The sequence below is a fragment of the Salvia splendens genome, chromosome 7, assembly GCF_004379255.2.
Source record: "Salvia splendens isolate huo1 chromosome 7, SspV2, whole genome shotgun sequence".
Taxonomy (NCBI): Eukaryota; Viridiplantae; Streptophyta; class Magnoliopsida; order Lamiales; family Lamiaceae; genus Salvia; species Salvia splendens.
In genome coordinates, this window is record NC_056038.1 from 762,779 (window position 1) to 779,711 (window position 16,933).

Consider the following 16,933-nt stretch of genomic DNA (forward strand, 5'->3'; position numbering starts at 1 on the left):
GTACGTACATAATCAAACTTTTTTTTTTAACATTTTACATTGAAAATCGATTTATAAATATTAATGGATTTAAAATAAATTTCATACTAATCATTTTGTAACACTTTGAAAAATAATTGAAATTTTAACTTAAATATTTATATATTTAAGTAAAAGCTTATTTTCTTTACTAAATATTATATAATTAATTCAAATCAAGTTTAAAATGATTTTACATTTTGACATAAAATTTTTTATTTGGGCCACTAATGAATAAAGCAAGAGATTCAAAAACATTGCCAACAAGGCATGGAGAGGGACGTGTGTTCTCACACACACGTGGCAATCACCGGCAACATGTTCCTGGGCGCCACGTGAAAAAATTCAAACCCACAATTGGCCGGTGAAAAATATGCACAAGGCCGGTTATAGTTATCTAAATACTGTGAATTCGTAACAAAAATTAACTGTCATTCTAGTGTTGCATATTCCTGTTAGACAATATTTACTATATGTAGTAACTCATTTTTATTGATATTTCATTATTAAATTAAAGTTAAAATTCACACACTTTAAACCATTTTAATCCATTTTTTTATTGCTGATCCCAGATGAGACAATTATTAGTGAGAGAGAAGATTATAGTTGGAACAATTTTAGAATTTCATTCTAAAAACATCCATATATTCATATATATGCAAGAAACAATTATAAGATCGAGAGTTTTATCTCGATCCCATGCACAAAAATGTGTGTATATTGATACATTATGCTATATATATGATTATATCCTATAATTAAAATCTTAGAAATTCCAAAGCCCGTGATAGTAACTCCCCTCTTCATCTTCATAAACCCTAGCTCCATAATGTGGATCCACATGCATTTCACCGGGCTCCACAAAAGGCCCGAAGCCCGAATCACAGCCCTCATTCGGCTCACAATTCATGTCCAACATCTTCCAAAACGACCCATCAACCAAGTCCACCAGCCCGGCCCGGTCCACATCGCCCGAGTCCCGGGCCTCGACTCCCGCGGCAGCATGTACTGTGCACAGGCCGCCGCGGTAGCTATTCCCGTAGTCCTGCGCCGCCCCTGCGATCTCGGGCGGGGAAAGGGCCCGCCCGCCCGGGATGTCCGGCGGCGGCTCATCCGGGAAGTTGAAGTTGGCGGAGGGGCCGCGGAGGCAGAAGAGGGCGGCGTCGAAGGCCCGCGCCGCTTTCTCCGCCGTGTCGTAGGACCCGAGCCATATCCGCTCCCGGCTGTTCGGGAGGCGTATCTCGGAGACGTACTTCCCCCACTTCCGCTTCCGCACGCCTCGGAACTTCGCCGCCGCCGCCGTGTCGGACATCTTAAATAATTCTCCGCCGCAGGTATGTTATGTTATTTGAGTTAAGTACTACTTACACATTCACTCTGCACTGATGGTGAAGCGTCTTACCAATTGAGCTCCATATAGTTAAAATTGCAACGAGTATAGTATTTAATTATTTATAGTAGCTACTTGTAAGTCCCCAAAATATTGAGAACTGCGTGGAATAGAGTGTATGTGATTGTTAATTTGTGTGGGTGCATGCATGTATACTTATATATATAGTCATATAGAGATAGAGATAGAGATAGAGATTGAGATAGTAGAGAGAGGGGGGGAGAGACAACATGATGTGGAACCCAAACATACGGGTAACAAAACATATGTCAAAATCGAAATGTTGGAGCGCGTTGACCAGGCGTTTCGATGATACTGAGGAATGATTGGAAAGCACAAAAATGAATATACACGTGTGAAAAATAATATTTCTAATTTTGGGGAAATTGTAGTTATTTTGTACACTATAACGTTTTCTATCTCGATTGGAGCTCGATTTGATTAACAATTGCAATTTTTATGTATTCTAACTGGATTTGTAAAAACTTTTTATTATGGAGTATATTATATGTCTAATAATGTGTATAGAGAGAATGGATCGTATAAATTTGAAGCTTTTGGAGTATAAATGGGTTATTCAATTTTATACGTTTATCTTGTAAGAAATGTGAAAACGTGTTTTAAATATTTGGAGGACGTTTAAGTTGATGGATGTGATAGGTAATATTGGTAGGATAAGAATAAGATATAATTGAATTATTTAGTATTATATACTAGTTATGTGTCTGGATTGATTTATTATAGCGTATGATAAATTGAAGGACTGTTAATTACCAAAAAATATGATTGTTTTTATAATCATGCAAAAATGCATAAATTAAGAAATAAAATTAATCTTTAAGTTTATTTTGGAAAATTTATATTATAGATTTGAGAATGATTAAATAATCATCATAACGATAAAATAATCATCAAATTTGTGTGAGTAGATATGTATACCCGATACCCATCGCATGTCAAATAAAAGGAATTAATTTAAAGAATGTCTTTATTATTTGTTAGGACTTTTTTATATAAAAATAAATTTCTATTGGGCTAAACATGTCAAGGATTTCTACTTAAAACTGACAACGAATTATCTAAGTGCCTTTGGTATAGATTAATTCTATGTTTTAGAATGTAGACACTAAAAAAATATTCAATTATTTAAGTAGACTTTTGTACATTGTCAATGGATAACATAATATAACTTTGGGATATAAAAAGATTTGATAACAATAGTGACCACAAAAGTTATATCCATGTAGTAAAATATTAATTGGAATTATCAGTTACTCCACTTAACTGTTGCCCATAAAACAATTTGGGCCAATTATTTTTTTATTTATTTGGACAAAGCTTCTAGAATGGTATGTTAGAGAGGGACGCGGGGGTGTATTGGTTCACATTTGGTACTCATACCATATGTTCTCACTTACAAGTAACATAACAAAGGTTATTTATGTAATCTCATTTTTGGTAGTTATATGGTCCCATGATCATCAATTATAAAATAGGGACTTGACCAAGAGTTTTTTTTTTTTTGGTTCGAAGAGAAATATTCATCTAGAAGAATTGAAATATTTGACTTTTTCTTTGGAAACACACACACATATATGAACCTTTATTTTATAATCATGCATGTTTCTTTTACAATAGTACTCTTTGAGCTCATTTCCTACGTACGTATGATAATGACGATTATAATATTGAAGATACAATTATTTACATTGAATTTATTTGAATAATAATAAAAGTTTAGGACGTAAAAAATAATACTCCGTTAACCATAAAATTATTCACTAAATTTTAGTAGTATTTTTTTATGACACTTTCGTTTGGGCCTTATTTTTAGTTGGGATACCGAATTGAAGATGTTTTTATAGTGTAGGTGGTGTATCTAGAAACATAAATTAGACCACAATTTTGTAGGCGTTAAATCTTAAAATTCCATGGTCCATATTTGATTTTAGTTACCATATATAGTAAGATTTAATAACCAATATTTTTTATTTGACTTTTGTATTAAGTCGTACATAAGCGTGCTTTTATATGGGGTATTATATTATTGATTAATATGCGTTCGAAGATTGACCTTCTCAAAATATATTAGTAGTATAAGTAATGTGTGTTCGAAGGCTGACCTTTTGCAAAATGATAATCTTCTATAGTCAACAAATAATTAGTCGGATACTTTCACACACACAAATAATTCCTAGTCTTTATTAATTCACATTAAAAATATCAAGAGTTTGATTTATGTTTCAAATTTCTTTTTTGAGGTAAATATTCTAACATACTCCATGTCGCATCCAGTTAGAATTGTCGTTATTAATTCACACATTAAAAATACCAAGAGTTGATTTATGTTTCAAATTTCATTTTTAACAAATAAAAAACAACTATTTCAACTTTCATAAATAAATAAATAAATATATGACCATTTGTGATGTAACGAGTACTAGACAAGAAGAATAAAAATATAAATCAAAATATTATTTTATAACAGTCCGACTGTAGGTGACATCAATGACAATAGAACTTATTTAAAATTATTTTAAAAATTCCTGAGTGCCCACATTAATGTTGGGCATGCAAATATTAATTTGATCATGCTACAAAAACACAATCAAAATCTTGCTCAATTCAGCCAGTCTCCATCCACTCCATCAGTTTCCTCAATCTCCAAGCTGCATTTTTAACAAATATTATGATGAAATTAATTGAAGTATCAATTTAGAAATAGGCACAATAAATACGAAATAAAAGATATTTTGACACCGAAACAAATTACGAAATAAATAACTGAAACGCATAAATTCAGAAAATTTTAAATTTCCACCATAAGATAAAATAATTAAGAAAATCACACCATATTATTTACTCTACTTAATTAAAAATATTTCTAGGAATTAAAATTGTGTTCTGTGTGTATTTTTTTAGCCTTCAAAATATTATTACTATAATCCACTTTGTCATACTGTAGTAGTGTATTTATTTATTTATTTATTTTTACAGCAGATAAGTCATTACAGATTCACATCTTCTAAAAATAAAATAAAATAAAATAAAAATATGTACAATGTTAATTAGAGTTCTAGATATTAACCAGACGAAAATGAAAAAAAATAGCACAACAACATATTTATAATGTTGATAGTACTGTACTATAGTTTATACAAATTCATAGTATCATCATTGACACTCCTCTGACCTCTTCTATAGTTCCAAATAAAACACCACATTTACTCAAAATTTCCTAATATTAGAGTCCCAAACTAAGAAAGTAAACTTGCAATAACACTGGATTCTTGGGTAAGAAATTTAAATCAAATTAAGATAAAAGCACTGATCAAACTCATCCATGACCATTCTTATCCCACAAATAATCATAACAATCAAACTTAACAAAATAAACAAACAAACAATTAATTATGCATTTCAAAAAAAAAAAAAAAACTTACCCAGGCAAAGCAGAATCCTGTTGCAGATCCACCTCGCATTGCTTCTCCACTCCACAGCCGCTTTCCTCATCGTCCGCCATTTCCTCATCGATCTCGTCTTCATCAATCTCAACCGGCGGCGCGCCGTCGATGTAAACCTTATACGGCTTGCCGACGAACGCCTCCACGTCCAGCTTCAGCCCCAGCCCCATCCACGGCACCTCGAAGTCGTGAAACCCCGCATCCGGCGGCGGCGGCGATGGCGTCAGCATCACCGCCGGCCAGGGGGAGAAGCAGTGGGGGCAAATCCAACTGCGATTACTCGCGTAGGGATACATGCCTTGCAGCAGCGGGGGCGATTTGGAGGCGCTGGCTCTCGTAAAATCGAGCCTTCGCGGCTCGATTTTTGGCTTCGGCTGGATCGCGTAGGGATACATGCCTTGCAGCAGGGGCAATTTGGAGGCGCTGGCTCTCGAAAAATCGAGGCTTCGCGGCTCCATTTTTGGCTGGATCGCGGTGGCGCGGTGGTGCTTGAGGGCCGCGACGATCTCGCGGCGTGCCTCCGCCACGTTGAGGTGCTTCTGCTGGTAGGGCATCCTCGCCAGAAGGCGCCTCCTCAGTCTTCTCGCCGGCGGCGGCGGCGGAGGAGGAGAAAGTGGTGGAGATTCTATCTGAGGGACTGTTTGATTGGAAGCATTCTCTGCCACGTCATCATTTTCTTCTTTTTTATGGAATGATCTCTTCATTTGCGCTCTCTCTCTCTCTCTTAATTAGGTATAGTTTGTAAGGGAGGAGAGGTGATTATTGAGGGAGAGGAGGGGAAGGGTTTTTATAGGGGATGGTGGGGTGCTCGGGGCAGACGCAAAATTAAATATTATTTACCATCGCTGTTTGGGGGAAAATTGAATTAATTATTATTAGCTGTGGCGAGAATACAGTGTGATCGACGCTGTCTAAGCTGCGGACGTCATGGTGTGACGGGTGTTTTCTTTATTAAACGACAAATTGCTTTTTCGGGTGGTTAAAGTACACTGTACGCATCGTTATTCATGCTGCATACGCCAAACATTGTTTTATGAGAGATAGAATTGAATCTTTCTGACGATGAAATGTGCTATTATACAAATAAATTTGAATAAATAGAATAAAATATAAGGTGATCTTTTGGTTTGAGACATAGAATCAATTCTTATAAATTTGATTTTAAGAATTTGCTTTGCTATAGGCTATATATATTCCTATTTTAAAATTTAAGTTGAGAATGTTAAGATAATACTTTTTCTATGTTTGGCCTTGATAAAATAGGATTTTGTACGACGATTTATGTAATACCGAAGATTTGATGATATTATTTGAAAAAATAAGGAAGTTTACCCCTTCTACACGTCAAATTAAATATGGATGCAGTTGTGTGTTGAACACATATCAAACTACTTTTCACCTTCTATCAAATAATACGGTGTGCTCGTCTCTATTCAAGTAGCATATACCGTTGTGTGAGTGGTGTTTTCTGTATGGAATCCTAATATTATTTTAAGAGAGCTAAAATTGATTTTTTTTTTCATAGATGAAAGATGCTAAAATAAAAATAATTTCAAATACAAATATAAGGTGATTCTTTGGTTCAGCATGCTTCAGCAACTCCTAGCCCCCTTGTGTTTGATCTCATAAGACTTGTTTTGCTAGAGGCTATATATATCAGAATTTTAGTTAATAAGGTGTAGTAATTTTCTATGCTCCGTTGTGATATAGATTTTTGCACAACGATTATATACTAATATCGAAGCTACCATGTATTATATAAATAAAAAAGAATTTTTTTTATCTTGATGGGACTTAACCTCTCCTTATTAATTTATTTCCATGTGTGCCTATTGTAGCCAATGCTAAATTACATAAAATTAAGATTTAACCTAGCTACTAACTATATTCCTTTTATTGAAGTTAATTAAAGAGCAAGGAAACATATCAAACTTTAAATTCATTAAAGGGAAACATATACTATAATTTTAAATTTTCTGCAATAACTTTTATGTGGACTGTGTGTTACTTATATAATATTTTTCAAGGACTTTGCCTATTTTTGGAATAAATTGCATATTCTTGGACAGGTAATAAATATTCATGTTACTTTTATTTAATGTTTTTTTGAATTACTTTGTCTATTTTGGCATATTGTTGTTGTTAAAAGCTTTAATGAAATGGATGAATTAAATAGAAGTGTTGGTGCATATGCAAATTAATGTCAGCTTGTATTAGTGGCGTTGATTATTGACCGTGTATTTAAATAATTATAATATTTTATACTAGTATGTATACCTCTTCCTTTTATAATCAAAATTATTTATAAATCGTTATATATATATATATATATATATATTTTAATATCACTATGAATCTTGCTGCCGTTGAGGTGTATGCGTCGTATTACATGAATTATATAGGAAGTCACGAGGCTTAATAATCTTGAAATGAATTGATTATTATTTGATTTCACAAGCAAAGCCAAAATTCAACTATATTTTGTATATAGGTCTATATTTAGAAAATTCGATCAGCACTTTAATCGGTTTTAATATTACTTTAATATGTCGTGATTAAAATATCGTATCTTAATTCTTTCTATAAAATTATGTTGCAAACTAAAACAACGTACAATATCTGGGGTTTAAGTTCAAACTAAAAACTGCGCGCTATAAAGTGATATTAAGTTCTATAAAATGGACTCACTTTAGACTCCCAATATCCAAATTTTCATATTGCACAATTTAAATACATTAAAAATAAGTTAGGTCTGTAACGTCAATTTAATAGACATGAATTCATAATAATTAAAGATTTATAAATATGTGTCTATTTAAAAAAATACTAGCATTAAAAAAAGACACCCACGTTAATAATTACTCCAATGACAATCTTACAATGGCGAAATGCAATACTAATTCCCAGCATACTGTCACGAATGGAATAAAATCACCATTTAATTATAAAACAAATGTAAATTAAAGATTGAGTATATATATAATAACAATAATAATTAAAGTGATAGCTAGATTTCAGAGTATCTGCATACAATATTCTCCAACGATGATTCTCTAGAGGTGGAAATTTTTTTATTGGTATAATACATTTTTAATGTATAATAAAATCCCATATATGTGTTGAACTTACTAAAATATGGAGTCGTATTATGCAATTTAATTATTGGAAGGTGGAGGGAGGAAATAACTTAATCACCGTGCAACAGCCTCACTTTTTTTCTTTTCGTAATGATTATTCTCAGTTAGAAAATGGAGTACTATAATTTGATACTCCAACATTCAATATTTGAGAAATTAAAAAAAAAAAGAAAAATATGATTAGAGTGTGATGACGAAACATAGAACTTGGACATTTTTATACATGGAAAAATGACACATCAACAAGAAGAGGACAGAATGCACCATACCTTCATGGAGTATTTCAAGATTATTTAACATAGTAAAAATTGAGATTGATTGTAAAAAAATTGAAAAAGAAAGAAAAATCATGCATGTTATTATGATCTGTATGGTTAATTGCATTATAAATATATAATGATGAAAATTATAATTAAATATAGTAAAATAGAGATAATAATTACTCCGTATTAGAGATATGCAGCTATACTTACTAGCTATTTTTGCTATCTAGCAACACAATAAATTATGCAAATTGCATATCCTTTTAAGTCTATTTATTTTTCTAAAAAAAGTTTATTTATTTTTCTTTTAATCAGTAGGAAATTGAAAGAAAAAATGTTATAAAAAAGTAGAAAAGAAAAACCGTCGACTACAAAATTTTATTTCGTGCACAAGCACAACTCTTTCATAATACTATACTATTATTTCAAATGGTATAAGTATATTTTGTTAAAACATACTCCGCGCACATGACATATTTGGTATTTGCATATATAATTCACATTTAGTCACGATATTTAATTATATAATAAAAATATGAAGTAAGAATATATAGGAAAAAACAAAAAAAAGGAGGAATTAAGCCTAATATGCCTTTCTTGAAAGTATTAATGTGACAGTCTTATAATGATCTTTAACTAATATTATTTCACCCAAAAAGTTTATACTTAATTTGTTTACTAAATTAGCTTATATCCGTTATTATAATACTTATACACATTCTTCTCAAAAGTGAATAATCTCTCTATATAATAATATAAATATATATAGACACAGAGATTGTTGTGATTGACAAGGAAAAGAGAGAGTGGTGGGAAATGTCTGTATTCAGTTTAAACACACAAATCATCCACTCACAATTCATCATCTCCTACTTTATTTTTGTCTCGGTCTGAGTAGAAGGTTATCTCCATTAAATTATTTGTTATTTTTGTATATTTGTATGATGAGTATAGTCTTCTACTGTATTTTCTACGTGATACATGTAAATGAACTGTACATTTAAATTAGATTTTTTAAGTATTTTATATTTAAAATTGGTTTACTCCATATTAATTCATTTTTTAATAGCCAGCCTTCTACTGTATTTTCTACGTGATATATTAAATTAGATTTTTTTAAGTATTTTATATTTAAAATTGGTTTATGAATATTAATTCATTTTTAAAAAAATGAATTAATATGGAGTAATTTAGAAAAACATCAAGATTTTCCAATTAAATATCTATAGATTTTGGATAAGATAAACTTTTCCATGGAATATCTACATAATTAATTCCAGATCAAACTTAGGATTGAACCTAAATCTTTCTAGATAACACTAGTTTAATGATGTTTTAAAAATATAATATGGACAAGTTAATAAGAAATTAATAATAGAATTAGTTTACATAACTAGTCTGATTCAATTTAAAATTAAGGGGCAGTATGTACACACAATTTATATATATTTATATAATTATATTTATTCTTCCTAGTATAAAAGTTAAAGTGGAAAAAGTAAAATAAGAGAGAATAAAGTAAAGTACTGGAGATATGAAGAGTGAGAAAAGAATGAGAGAGAATAAAGTTTTTGCTAAAAAAAAAATAACTCAACTACCTTGAATAATCCAAAAAACATAAAGTCAACTATCTTGGGACGGTGAAGTAATAAATTATCATAAATAATACTAATATACCATCTATAGTTTATCAAAATATCCTAAATAATTGAAAATATTATCTTGGGACGGTGAAGTAATAAATTATCATAAATAATACTAATATACCATCTATAGTTTATCAAAATATCCTAAATAATTGAAAATATTAAGCAGTCATAAACTTAACAAAAATCCTATGTTCATAAATTATCCTAATATACCATCTATACTCATATGCCTCAAAAATAGATTCAACTCATATTAATCAATTAATACAAACACAATTGAGACAAGGAGAAATGTAGCATGATTACAGCCAAAACATGAAAGCTTTGCCAACCAGAAGCATTTCATCTTTCCCTGTCTATCTATACATACATGTACTCACCCCCGCGTACTGCGTTAGCAGCCCCCTTCCGGTCCTCCTCTGCCTCTTTCTCCCTTTCCTTCCAGCTCTCGTAGGCATGATCGTCCGTTCTCAGCTCGTGGCGACAGATCGGGCAAGAATTGTGCTCATCCTATCAAACCAAAGATTCAAGGAAAGTTTCATATTTCGGTTAGGGGCAAAGCGAGTTGAAAAAACGAAGTCTAAATATCATGAGGCCATGAGAAATATTACCAGCCATGGTTTGAGGCAAGGAGGATGGAACATATGCTTGCAGGGCAACTCTTGCATCTCATCGTCTACGACCAAGTTTTCCTGGCAAATGGAGCACACAGCATCTTTACCGAGCTTCACCAGGATTTCTTCTGCAACTTTCGTGATGGGGAGATTTGCCACAACTTCCTTGCTAGCAGGTGGCACTCTTGGAGCCCCGGATTCATTTGTCAGAAACTTCAACCAATAGATATTAAGCGTGTCAAAATTGTCGAGTAATAGACAATAGATGAAAAAGTCAAGTTATACAATTCAAGAATATGCATATACAGCAAATGTAAAGGCAAAAACTGAACTGCATCAAAAACTCAGTGTATACCCGAATGCACAGTGCACCCACCCCGAATAGGATTCAGGAATGCTTACTATCACCATAGTTAGGGTGTACTATTCACAATCAGATTTACTGTAAATAGGGCTTAAGTTGCCCTGTATGCAAGAAAATATGAAGGATATGAACTCTTCAAAGCCAATGATACTAGACAAATGAATCGATGCCTACGTAAGAAGCATTTGTTCGAGAAGAAGAAGAATGAAGATACCTCTGGCAGAATATCATCCAGGCTATTAACCAGCTCGTGCAGTAGGTTTGCAGACCCTTCTCCCGTGTCACCACTCCCTGTTTGCTGCTCTGCTGACGACTCACCATGAAGAAGGGCAGCAGCAGCAGTCAGCAGATTCGATTGCACCAACCAAGCCGGCTGTGGAGGCTCACGGTCTACAGTGAGATGCCCTTCGAATAAATAACCTGCATTAACCAATACACATCAAATCCATTTCACCCCATAAGCTCAAAGATAGCCAAAACACATAGGGAAGATTTGAAAGATCTCTCCACCTCCTCTGTTTCTGCTCTCTCGAGATATTGAGTCTTCAGGCCGGTTCTGTACTTCTCCTAACTGGTCGTGTGCCTGAGAAATGCAGCTCTGCAGGTGCTTCCTCTCAGCGGCGTCCTCAGCAAGCTGATCCGCCTCCTGGAAGAGGTTAAGCCCAGCATTCCAGAACCCCGGGGAAGTGTGTCTCGTCTTCAAAACAGTTGCAACACGGCACACAACGGTGTAAAACTGCAAGGGTCACAATTCACAAAGGAACCATCAGGGTGAAGAACACCCTTGAGCAATAACACAAACACATTATCCACAATATGCAACAGCAGTACAACATGATCATTTCAACATTCATCAATTTCCCATTTTTAGGCAAAATTCAATCCTTTCCAAACTTAATCAACACAGTACAGTAATATATAATCCTAAGTAATTCCCATCTTTCTAGTTCATCAACAAATAAACACAATCAATTAACCACACCGAACATTTCAGAACTCGATAGGCTAGATATTAATCCAAAAACCCCTAAAACTGCGAAATTTTCTACATTCATCAAATTATCCTCAATAAATAAATACCTAGAGCTCTAATCAATATTTCGAACACATTCATCCAAAATTAACATCAAATCGAAGAGACGCACCGTTTTGCGCAGATTAGGTGAAGCGGATGAATAATGTTGCTTTAGGAGAGATCTGATTTCGGAAACAGATCCCTCGAACATCTGTTTCTTGGCCAGCTGCTTCTGCAACTCCTGCAGTCTCAGCTGAATTTCCTCTTCACTCATCGCCATAATTGATCGATCTGTAGTTCGAAATTCTTCAGCTATATGTCTGAAATTCAATCGCAAGAATAATTCTTGAATGATGGGTTTTCGTTCAGAAATGATGGGCTTTATTTATATGGAATCGAACGACTTCTCGATTTTGGCTTGAGGAAGAGGAAACCAAATTTCGTTGTTTTTTCATAATTTATTTCTTTTTCAATTTGTATTAATTTTGTTCCTTGAATTTTTGGGAGTTGCTCACTGACACGTCGGATAATATCCTCAAAATTTTAAATTACCTATATGGGCCCAAGTTTATTTAGGCCCATTTTCATAGTTTAATATGGGCTAAGATTTAATAGGAATTAACATCTAAAAAGAGCTTATATAGGGCCCAAGTTTATTTTCTATGTTTTCGGATAGTTAATCAAAACTATTTAGAGACGTCACTATTCATCACTTTTGTTTTGGAACTTTGAGTAAGTACATATTAAGATATTGATGATAAGTATAAATTAATTATGAAATATTCAATCATACTCAAGACTTACTAAATAATAACTTGGTTTAAGGAACTTATAAATCCCATGTACGTAATAATCAATTTAATTTAGCATTTGCATAATACTCATACTTCACCACTCATTTACTCAATAAACATTTTTCTTCAATTTATTTCTCTAATACTCATATTTCATTATTTATTTATCAAATATTCTTAATAAAATGTAGAGGATGCAAGACGAGAGAGAATTAACATGGAGTGAAATAGGCAAAAAGAAGGAACAAAAGAAAATTAATGAAAGTCGTTACTCAATGGTGACACGACGTCGATCGCTCCACCGGAACCCCCTTCATGACCTTTCGATACGGTTAAGAGTCAAAGGTCAAAATACTTTTACAACTACGAGAGTTAACCTTCTACATTATTGATTGATTTTGCAAATGACTTTTCAAAATAAAAGGAGGTCAATAATCTATGAGAAATTTTAATTTATTTCTCATTGAATTTTTCTATGGTATTATAGGTATAATTTAAATCCGAGTTGGATTAACGCCAGCTACACGTAATCGTAGTTCATTTATTTAGACGTGGCAAGTCACTACATGACACAAAATGCTTTCCATAATCATTGTAATTACATAAGAAAATCATCTTTCATATGCTTGATAACTAATACTTGTAAATGTAGGATTCTCGTTACTTCCACTAATATATACTCCTATATAGCTCAATCAAATTGACTCGCTATTATAAAATGACTAATTTAACAACCCCCAATATTTTACATTCAAACATACCTAAAAATAGTAGTACAATAAAAATGAAGAATAGTACTAATTCTAATTGCCACCACATCTAATAAATAAAGATATGTAAATACGATGTTATGTCATGGTGGTCCACTAAGATCCACCAAGGGTTATATACATTATATTTTGAATTAAAAATATAACTCAACACCTTGCAATAATTATTAATCAACACTTGGATTAAATCATACTATTAAATTACTTCATCATTATATCTTATATATATCATCCACAAACCCCACTATTCTTCGACACCATTTCTCATTTATCCATTTTTCTCTATTTTTTTTTATACTTATCGAATTAGTATTAGTATCATTTCCATGATTCTGATCCAGTAATGGCAGAAGAAGCTAAGAAAATCATCTTCGGAAAATACGAAATCGGAGCCCTTCTCGGCCGCGGCGCCTTCGCCAAAGTCTACCTCGGCCGCCGCCTCCCATCCTCCGCCGCGGCGGAAGAGACGGTGGCAATTAAGGTAATAAAAAAAGACGAAGCGATCAAGAGCGAGAAAACGACGGAGCAGATCACGCGCGAGATCGCCGTGATGCGGCGCGTGCGCCACCCCAACGTCGTCGAGCTCAAGGAGGTCATGGCGACCAGATCCAAAATCTACCTCGTCATGGAATATGCCTCCGGAGGCGAGCTCCTCTCCGCGGCCGCGCGCCGCCTCGACGAGTCCGCCGCGCGCAGCTACTTCCAGCAGCTGATCGCCGCCGTCGACTTCTGCCACAGCCGCGGCGTCTTCCACCGCGACATCAAGCCGGAGAATCTCCTCCTCGGCGCCAACGGCCGCCTCAAAATCTCCGATTTCGGCTTGTCGGCGCTCTACGACAACCCTATCTCCGGAGCCGGCGGACTCCTCCACACGCGGTGCGGTACCCCCAGGGATGGAGCCAGGAAGTCTACATAGGTGGGGCAAAAATATACATAGAGATATTTTAATACATTAAGAAGGGGCAAAAATAAAGAAATTTAAAAAAATTTAAAATTAACTATTAAAAATAGCATACATGAATTTTTTTAGGTGGGGCAATTGCCCATATAGATCCGTCCCTGCCCCGGCCTACACCGCACCGGAGGTCCTCCGCACGAAGGGATACGACGGCGCGAAGGCGGATATTTGGTCGTGCGGCGTCGTATTGTACGTCCTCCTCGCCGGATTCCTCCCCTTCGACGACCGGAATCTCGTCGTCATGTTCAGAAAGGCGATCAGGTCGCAGTACTCGATCCCGCCGTGGTTCTCCACCGAAACGAAGCGCTTAATGTATAAATTGCTGGATCCGAATCCGGGTAAACGGATCTCGATTCCGGGTATAATGCGGGTCCCGTGGTTTAAAATCGGGCTGCAAAACCCTAATTCGATATCGATCGATGAAGCTGAGATTAAAATCGAAGAAACGGTTGAGAAATTCCCTTCTTCCCCGGCGATCCTGACAGCGTTTCAGCTGATCACCTCGTTGTCAGCCGATCGGTTCGACCTATCCGAACGGAGAGGGGACTTCACGTTTAAGTCGAAACGATCGGCTAAGGTGACATTGGGGAAAATTGAAATGGTTGGGAAGAAATTAGGGTTTAGTGTTTCGAGGTTGAAGGACTTCAAATTGAGGTTGTTGGGGGCGGACGAGGGGCGGAAAGGGCGGCTCTTGGTCACGGCCGAGGCGTTCAAGGTGGGGCCGGAGGTGACGGTGGTTGAGTTCTCAAAAGTTTCCGGCGACACTTTGGAGTGTATTAGGTTTAGGGAAGAGGAGATTAGGCCAGGGTTGAAGGATATAGTTTGGACATGGCAAGGAGATACTAGTTTTATGTGTTGTGATCAAATTAATGGTCAAGACTCAAGAACATGATAAAACACAACTCAGTTGGTAAAGCACTAGCTTCTTCTCGGTTCAAAAGTTTGGAGATTCAAGTCATCATGGGGTAAATGAGAACCAATGTTGATCCACGTATCATTACTATTATCATTCTTATTTATTTGTATGCAATACTTATGGTGAGCTAGATCGATAGTCAAAGAGCCTAACATGTCTTGGTTAAGAGACAATAGAGCCATGCCACGATTGTGTTAGGATCTTATATAGGCCTTTGCCTATAATATGACCTTTATGACCTTTTAAATTCTTTTTTCCTATTTTTTTCGAGTGATGTATAAGCTTATGATTCTTTTCGAAATTATGTATATGATTGATTTGTATTTGATTGTGTATTGGTTTATATATAGCTTAATGTGCATGTTTTATAGTTTGAGTGTGTGGTGTCTTTGTTCCATGGGGTTGCACGGACAGGCACGTTAACACGTTGTGTTACATGCTGTATGAGCACTCGTTGCATATTTCGCCCTAACTATTTTAGTTATGTAATGTTTTCATATGTGGTTTATTGGAGTAGTATTTTTTTCATTCTCGTTGCATGTCTTTTTAAATTTGCTGGTGAAATTAAGCCTCGTCAATGCCGTTCAATACAAATAATTTATGTACCCCTTCTAACATCTAGGGCACACACATATAAATTATAGTAATTCCTATTAAAAATAAAAGACATGATCAATAATAGCAACAATATAATGAGTTTTGGGCTTTACTGTTGATTTTTTTTTTTACAATTTTGGTAGAAGGTCTGCCCTATGATTCTTGAAATGGGCCAACCATTATAATAGCATCACTAAATAAAAAGCGTCTTAGGGTTCCTACCTAAAAATCAAGATTTTCTTCTATCTTTGTCAATGGACTAATTTGTTGGTCAATATTGTTTGAAAATTTCTAGGAATATTTTTATAATGTTCACTTCACTACTAAGGCACCAACTCATATATAGAATGCATTGAAGAAAAAGTTGATTTTGTGAGAAGAAATTAATTTATTTTTTCAATAAAAGCAAGCAAAGTTTAAGAATCCAACAATCAACAAGTGTAAGTAATGCAAATAGTGTCATGAGGAGGCACATATTAGTTTCGACGAACGATTATTCAACGCGCGCAGAAAAATCCCATTCAAATGAGTAAATAGAGAAAATCCGCTACAAAGTTGCCTTCACAAGATACGGCTTATTTCGACAACATCTAAATTAATTAGCATATAGTTTTGAAGAAAATAGTTACTACTATGATTTTTTATATAGCTAGGAGTAATTTTACTTATTAGGGTAAGTATTAGTACATTCATTTTGTCAACTAGTTTAGTTGGAGATATGCTTATATTTGACCTTAAGGGCCATGCAATTAATATATAGTACTCCGTATGATCTACATTACACTGTCTTGTTTGGATCCTACTTCCTAGATATGCTAAATTAGGGTTAGGACAGGGAAGGTGACCAATAGTGTACTATCACTATCATACATAGATCTATTATTTATTATTATATGAAAAATGGATAAACTCTCATTTACATATGAAAGACATTTCATATAAGTCAAACTTTATTTATGAGTATATATACAAAATATAATTTTA

General features: G+C 34.4%; 4 protein-coding genes across 4 annotated transcripts; 1 reads left to right on the top strand and 3 right to left on the bottom strand.

Annotated features, from left to right (window-relative positions):
- Nucleotides 1–784: 784 nt before the first annotated feature.
- LOC121741629 (ethylene-responsive transcription factor ERF017-like) lies at nucleotides 785–1,330 on the bottom strand. Its single transcript, XM_042134479.1, has one exon. It carries the CDS (start codon nucleotides 1,328–1,330, stop codon nucleotides 785–787), a length of 546 nt encoding a protein of 181 aa, XP_041990413.1.
- Nucleotides 1,331–4,028: 2,698 nt separating this feature from the next.
- On the bottom strand, nucleotides 4,029–5,576 carry LOC121741630. Its single transcript, XM_042134480.1, has 2 exons — nucleotides 4,852–5,576; nucleotides 4,029–4,077 (listed from the first exon to the last, which is right to left on the bottom strand). Exons 1-2 carry the CDS (start codon nucleotides 5,574–5,576, stop codon nucleotides 4,029–4,031), a joined length of 774 nt encoding a protein of 257 aa, XP_041990414.1.
- A 4,572-nt stretch (nucleotides 5,577–10,148) lies between these two features.
- Nucleotides 10,149–12,364, bottom strand: LOC121741180 (E3 ubiquitin-protein ligase AIP2-like). Its single transcript, XM_042133875.1, has 5 exons — nucleotides 12,045–12,364; nucleotides 11,410–11,635; nucleotides 11,114–11,319; nucleotides 10,533–10,748; nucleotides 10,149–10,431 (listed from the first exon to the last, which is right to left on the bottom strand). Exons 1-5 carry the CDS (start codon nucleotides 12,192–12,194, stop codon nucleotides 10,282–10,284), a joined length of 948 nt encoding a protein of 315 aa, XP_041989809.1. The 5' UTR covers nucleotides 12,195–12,364; the 3' UTR covers nucleotides 10,149–10,281.
- A 1,443-nt stretch (nucleotides 12,365–13,807) lies between these two features.
- On the top strand, nucleotides 13,808–15,614 carry LOC121741181 (CBL-interacting serine/threonine-protein kinase 25-like). Its single transcript, XM_042133876.1, has 2 exons — nucleotides 13,808–14,362; nucleotides 14,541–15,614. The coding sequence occupies exons 1-2, from the start codon at nucleotides 13,822–13,824 to the stop codon at nucleotides 15,326–15,328; spliced, it is 1,329 nt and encodes a 442-aa protein (XP_041989810.1). The 5' UTR covers nucleotides 13,808–13,821; the 3' UTR covers nucleotides 15,329–15,614.
- The last annotated feature ends 1,319 nt before the right edge of the window (nucleotides 15,615–16,933 follow it).

Bases quoted from the DNA above. Each gene is read 5' to 3' on its own strand.
- LOC121741629 (XM_042134479.1), bottom strand. From the start codon at position 1,330: ATGTCCGACACGGCGGCGGCGGCGAAGTTCCGAGGCGTGCGGAAGCGG.
- LOC121741630 (XM_042134480.1), bottom strand. From the start codon at position 5,576: ATGAAGAGATCATTCCATAAAAAAGAAGAAAATGATGACGTGGCAGAG. The intron at 4,078-4,851 runs GTAAGTTTTTTT...TTAAAAATGCAG, and splicing joins CAGGATTCTGCTTTGCCTGG to CTTGGAGATTGAGGAAACTG.
- LOC121741180 (XM_042133875.1), bottom strand. From the start codon at position 12,194: ATGGCGATGAGTGAAGAGGAAATTCAGCTGAGACTGCAGGAGTTGCAG. The intron at 11,636-12,044 runs GTGCGTCTCTTC...TGACCCTTGCAG, and splicing joins CACCTAATCTGCGCAAAACG to TTTTACACCGTTGTGTGCCG. The intron at 10,432-10,532 runs GTAATATTTCTC...TTGGTTTGATAG, and splicing joins CTTGCCTCAAACCATGGCTG to GATGAGCACAATTCTTGCCC.
- LOC121741181 (XM_042133876.1), top strand. From the start codon at position 13,822: ATGGCAGAAGAAGCTAAGAAAATCATCTTCGGAAAATACGAAATCGGA. The intron at 14,363-14,540 runs CCCCCAGGGATG...GATCCGTCCCTG, and splicing joins CCTCCACACGCGGTGCGGTA to CCCCGGCCTACACCGCACCG.